This window comes from Colias eurytheme, chromosome 32 (assembly GCF_061535395.1).
Source record: "Colias eurytheme isolate Ceu_HAF_F1 chromosome 32, ilColEury1 Martin Lab GWU primary, whole genome shotgun sequence".
NCBI classification, from domain to species: Eukaryota; Metazoa; Arthropoda; class Insecta; order Lepidoptera; family Pieridae; genus Colias; species Colias eurytheme.
The window spans coordinates 7,026,640-7,033,306 of record NC_143011.1 but is presented as its reverse complement, the minus strand read 5'-3'; the positions used below and the strand labels follow the sequence as shown (position 1 = coordinate 7,033,306).

The 6,667-nt window shown below is 42.1% G+C and overlaps 1 protein-coding gene across 1 annotated transcript; it reads left to right on the top strand.

Annotated features, from left to right (window-relative positions):
• Nucleotides 1-3,558: 3,558 nt before the first annotated feature.
• On the top strand, nucleotides 3,559-6,667 carry LOC149895277 (uncharacterized). Its single transcript, XM_090119289.1, has one exon. The coding sequence runs from the start codon at nucleotides 3,935-3,937 to the stop codon at nucleotides 5,876-5,878; it is 1,944 nt and encodes a 647-aa protein (XP_089975415.1). The 5' UTR covers nucleotides 3,559-3,934; the 3' UTR covers nucleotides 5,879-6,667.

The following is a 6,667-nucleotide window of genomic DNA, read 5'->3' as shown; positions in this document are numbered from 1 at the left end:
AATTAAAATATATTATGACGAAGTATTGCTCTCGGGGCTCACTGAAAATCGGTGCTGTGACGTTTTTTTTGTTTACGTCACAGATGTTCACCGAGTGATTTCCCCTTTTAATGGCATCATGCTTCACAGACTACACACTTCAATGTGTATTTTTAAGTATTGTAGTAAGTAAGTATTATAAGTATTGTATAAATTGCTTTGAATTATGTACGTGTGAGGCTATGTGCCATTAAATAAACGTTTTTTCTTTCTTTTCTTTCTTTCTTTCGAATAAGTCTGTTGAACAGCGTGGCAAGAGCGATACAGTGACAACGCTGTCCCCACTTCGCGTCAGACCGCCCCGATCTGCCGTGAGGGCCTCACACGTGTTTATTGTTTTCGCACAGATTTTTTATGATATGAGGACCGAATATGCTCCTCATAACATCACTTTTTGTGAACGAAACGACAGCGCGGTTTAATTTAATGCCAACACCATTAGAAAAAAGGATTATTATTAATTGTGAAAAAATATCATGATTTACACTATTAACACTCTTTGGTAACGCCAATATAATTAAAATAGTAAATGTAGAAATTAAACATTTATTGTTTGTGGTGTGTTTCTTCATCCTTCCCTACATACGAGCACAACCAATCATCGCGTGGTCACTAACCACGTGACACGTCCAATAAGACGTGAACGCGACGTTCGTGTCGCTGGAGTCAGTCGAGTTCGCTCCGTTCCTTCGCGAGGTTCGGGACTCAACCACCGCCGGAGAGCTTCCACGAGGCTCTCTAGATCATCAGGCATTGTGCCCTTGTAACACCCCCGGGGCATCCCGTGCCCCGGCCCTTGGTCGCGCTCACCGCCGCGTGTGTGTTTGTGTGGAGTGTGGGACTGGACGCCGTTCTTGCCCGCCGCGAGCTGGAGGACCCTGACCGCGTGGCGGCGCGTGTGTTCTGGACGCTACTCCCTCCGACGAGGTACGTGCCGTGTGTATCCTGTCTATCCCTCTTTGCTAACACCACGTAGATCTAAATACAGTCCACTTTCATATCGAGAATATATTTACGTATATTTTTATATTGGCGCGACCATTGAGTGGTACCTTCGACCCGGATAGTAATCATTGAGTGGTACCTTCGACCCGGATAGTAACCATTGCTTGGTCATTCCGTTTATAGCCTGATGATTCCACCGCCCTTGTTAGGATACTCATTGTGTAGGACCTAATAAGCGATTAGTAGTATCTTCAATGCGAAATACTATTTAATATACCGCATATAATAGAACGACAATGCGTCTTCTACTATTCATATAAAATATATTTTAAACCCGCCCTTATTAGGATACTCATTGTAGGCCCTAATAAGCGATTTAATAGTACATTCATTGTGAAATAACTATAATATACCGCATAGATCGACATTGCGTCATCTATTATTTTTTGCTTAAAATATATTTTATTCCGCCCGTAACATTAAGTTACGCGTATATTATTATTAAAATAGTTAATTAAAACTATATTCGTATCGTTTATCCGCAGTTATAACGCTAAAATCATTATAAATCGAACATATTTCATCATATTTATTTATCCGCTACCCGCGCTCGAAATTTATAACGTTATCTAGGTCATTCCGCGATCCGCTGTTATAATCCGACCATATTGAAAATTACGCTTGCGTCGCTGACCTACTTTATTTAGTCGTATTACTTGTTATTGTAACTTGTATTGTAACATTCTCTGTTTGAATATATACTTTTGTTATTAAAAAATGCCGCCTAAGAAAATGACTAAGTTACCTGATAGTGACGCTTCGGATGTTAATGATTCGGAAGATATAAATGATTCGCAGTTATCCATGTTATTAGCTAAACGCGAAATTATATTCGAAATGGTGCAAAGAATTTATGATTTGTCCTTGAACATTCAAAACAACGCTGCGCTTATGGAAAGTTTCCTTGACGAGTCCGCGCAGGTAGAATCATTACGCGATGATTATAAACAGTGTTTAGACGAATACAATACTCGTTTATTATTATTAACACCTACCGCGAAACCTGATTATAAAAGCCTCGTTGCATTCGAGTCTTTATATAGCAGGATTAAAAGAATTAAATCGCAATATTCGCAACCAAGTCCGTCACACGGAGATATTAATAATTTGCATAAAAATAGGCCTAAATTACCGCCTATCGAATTAGTACCATTTTCGGGTGATATTCGCTCATTTCCGCTGTTTCTTTCGAATTTTGAATCAGTTGTTCATAACAATCCCGGCCTTACAGATGCCGAGCGTTTATATTATTTACTAGGTAAATTAACGGGGAAGGCCACAACTGTTATAGCTGGTATAACCCCCTCCGCTGAAAATTATAATTTAATTTTACAAACTTTAAAAGATAAATATGATGATAAACGTATGTTAGTTTCCGCGTATTTAAATCAAATGTTTGATTTTAAACCTTTGCATTGTGCGTCCGCAACAAACTTTGATTTATTTACTGATAACTTTATTAGCGCAGTGCGCGCCTTACAAAATATAAAGTTAGATAATATTACAGATTTAATGATTGTTCATATCGCGTTGAAGAAGTTAGATTCAGATACTGTTCGCGCTTTCGAGACTAAGTTTGGTAGTGAAATGCCTACTTTTGATAACTTAGTTCAATTTATTCAAACTCGTGCGAAGGTATTAGAACGCATTCATCCTTCCACAAATTCGGGAATAAATAAACCGCCTCGAAAGAATAATAATTATAACCGCAGTTTAAATAATACTTCTTCCGCACCGCCTAAGACGTATCAGTCTTACGTAACAACCGCTGATTCCGCTTATAGTTGTCTTTGTAAAAATATTACGCATCAACATTTATTTAAATGTTCAAGTTTTCATAAAATGAGTCCGCAGGAACGTTTGAAATACGTAAAGGATAGAAACGCGTGTATAAATTGTCTCAGTATAAAACATCGAGTTTCTAGTTGTTCGTCTAATTCTAATTGCCGCATTTGTAAATTAAAACATCATACGATGTTACATTTGAAACGCGAATCGTCCATTCCCGCGCCTGCGTCTCACCCCCCGCCGCGCAGCACACCGCCGCTGCCTGCGCCGTCCGCGTCGGGCGAGTGCGTCCGCTCCGACATTGCGCTATGTACCGCTAGCTATACAGCTGATACTGATAACGCATTTCAATGCAACGCGCCCGCGAATAAACAATGTACTATTTTATTATCAACCGCTGAAGTCGTATCTTATAATTGTAAAGGCGAACGGCTTGTTATTCGCGCGCTTTTAGATTCCGCTTCGCAAAGTCACTTCATTACGAATGAATGTTGTGAACGTTTAGGTATTAAACCGCAGAAAACCGAACGTACTATTATTAAGGGGTTCGGTGGTTCAGAAAAAATTATAAATAGTAATTCCGTAAATATACAATTTTATTCGCGTCTTGACAACAACATATCTTTTAATATTTCTCCGCTAGTTGTTGATCATGTTACGGATTTACTACCTACCGCTGTTATAGACACTTCTGTCTTATCGCATATTTCGCATTTACCGCTCGCAGATGAGAGTTTTGGTACACCAAATAAAATCGATTTATTAATCGGTGCTTCTCTGTTCCCTCATCTGCTTCTCCCCGACGTAGTTCATGCATCTCGTGACTCGTCGGCGCCCGCTGCATTGCGCACGGTGTTAGGCTATGTAATAATGGGTTCAGTACCCACCATACCTAACATACATAAACCGCCCTTGACGTGTTGTCACGTTCAAGAGACCGCCGCTATTGACTCATTAGTCAGGCGTTTCTGGGAGCTCGAGGAGCTTCCTACCGCACCGCCCGTTCAACATCCCGATGATGTTGAATGTGAAGAATATTATAAATTAACTACAACCCGCGATCCCGTGAGTGGTAGATATATTGTTTCGCTTCCATTTAAGGATGATTTCTACACTCTCGGTGACTCATTTAATATTGCCCGCAAAACGTTTCATGTGCCTCGAAAGAAAGCTTCAAGCTTCACCTAAATTAAGGTTGGCATATGATGACGTCATAAAAGATTATCTAACGAAAAATTATATTTCACCCGCGCCTCCGTATGATCCGCGTGACCCTACACCTATTTATATTATACCGCATCACGCTGTTCTGCGCGAGGATAAATCGTCGACTAAGCTGCGCATGGTTTTAGATGCTAGCATGCCAACTTCTGGAAGCCAGCGTTCGTTGAATGACCTTCTGCATGTTGGACCGAATTTACAAGGCAATTTGTTTACAATAATTTTAGGTTTTCGTCTCCACGCGATTGCCATGACCGCCGATTGCCGCCAACAGTTTCTGCAGATATTCGTGCGTGAGTTTGATCGTCGTTTTCAATGTTTTTTATATCGTTTCAGCCCGCAGGATCCGCTGCTGCTTTATCAATTTAATCGAGTTTGCTTCGGCATCAAGTCTAGTCCTTATCATGCACTACGCACGGTAAGACAGCTCGTAGAAGATGACGGCGCGAAATATCCGCTCGCGAGTGGCATTGCGTCTTCCTCGTTGTATATGGATGATATCGCCTTCGCTATTCCCACGGAATGTGAAGCAGTTTCCGCGTCGCAACAGCTCATCGATTTGTTTAAGGGAGCTCAGTGGGATCTTATTAAATGGAAAAGTAAAAGCAAAAATGTGTTAGATAATCTTCCCGCTTCGCACAAACTTTTACCCTCCGCGGTGGAGTTTGATAAGACCGTGCAACATAAATTACTTGGTCTGCATTGGTCTACCGTTGATTATTGTTTTTATTTTAAAATAACCGCTCCCGCCGATGCGATGTGCACTAAGCACTCCATCTTGTCAATTACCGCCCGTCTGTGGGACATGATGGGCTTCGCTGCTCCCACAGTCGTGTATAACATCCCATCAGATAACTTCTACCATATTTCTGGTATTGAAAATCCCGCTGACATTCTTTCGCGTGGCATTACGCCACAAAATCTCATCTCGCACCCTCTGTGGTTCCATGGACCCCAGTGGGCTCGTTCGGACCCATCTGATTGGCCTCTAAGGAGTCTCGATGGTGAGTCTATTGCAGACATTCCCGAACGAAAATTATTAGCGCACACTGTGTGCCCGCCTATAAAGCATTGCGCTTTATACGATACCGCCCTTCGCGTCTCGTCGCGTCGTGTATTTTATATTTATAGGTTCCTTATATTATTAACCCGCCGCGGTGTTATGATGACCGTAGAGGAACCTAATTTCGCTGAGAATAAAATTATTCCCGCCCTGCAAAATAAATATTTTGCAGAGGAGTATTATAATATACTCTTTTATAAATTTTATTCACAGGCTTTCAACCGCTTGAAGCCTTTTATTCGCAACAGACTTATCCTTATCGGACGTCTAAGCGATTCCGCCCTGGAATATGCACATAAGCTTCCAGTGATATTACCGCGCAATGATCACATAATTATCATGATCATTGATTATTATCATATTAAATATATGAATATTATAACGCATTTGTTTCTTGTTATTTTAAATACCGCGCTTTTACTAGCATTACCCGCGCCGCAAGTCAAATCTGATCACGTCAGTTTACTTGATAGGCATGCGCTACTGGACAAGTTAGTTCAGTCGTTTTGGAAACGTTGGAGAATGGAATACTTACACGGTTTGCAGGTTAGGCAGAAATGGAATACGCCTTCGACACCTATTACTCCTGGAACGGTCGTGGTTGTAATAAATGATAATGCACCGCCCCTAACCTGGCCTTTAGCCGTCGTAGAGAAAGTACATCCTTCAAAGGACGACGTCGCGCGCGTTTGTACAGTTAGAACCGCCAAGGGAACTTACCTTCGCCCGGTCGTTCGTTTATGTCCGCTTCCAAGACAATAGTTATACCGCATTAGTATATTACCGCAGTTAGTTAAGTTTAATTTTAAGTTTTTGCACCGCTTTCGTTTATAATTTCTTAGTTATAATACCGCCGTGACTTTAGGAATTTTTTGTACCCCGCTCGCATTACGCGATCCTAGAGTCATAGAATTAGTTAGTTATATTTCCGCCGTGACTTTTAGGAATTTTTATTATCCCGCTCGCATTTTGCGCTCCTAGAGCCATAGAACTTGTTATTTATATTACCGCCGTGGCTCTTAGGACTTTATTAACCCGCGCGCATTATGCGATCCTAGAGTCATAGTTTTTCGCTGTATCTTATGATTGGTTTTAAATGGTGACCCATTTAGGGCGGGTGGATATGGTAACGCCAATATAATTAAAATAGTAAATGTAGAAATTAAACATTTATTGTTTGTGGTGTGTTTCTTCATCCTTCCCTACATACGAGCACAACCAATCATCGCGTGGTCACTAACCACGTGACACGTCCAATAAGACGTGAACGCGACGTTCGTGTCGCTGGAGTCAGTCGAGTTCGCTCCGTTCCTTCGCGAGGTTCGGGACTCAACCACCGCCGGAGAGCTTCCACGAGGCTCTCTAGATCATCAGGCATTGTGCCCTTGTAACATCACCGGGGTATCCCGTGCCCCGGCCCTTGGTCGCGCTCACCGCCGCGTGTGTGTTTGTGTGGAGTGTGGGACTGGACGCCGTTCTTGCCCGCCGCGAGCTGGAGGACCCTGACCGCGTGGCGGCGCGTGTGTTCTGGACGCTACTCCCTCCGACGAG

Excerpts from the sequence above, each read along its gene's own strand:
- LOC149895277 (XM_090119289.1), top strand. The coding sequence starts at position 3,935 with ATGATTTCTACACTCTCGGTGACTCATTTAATATTGCCCGCAAAACGT.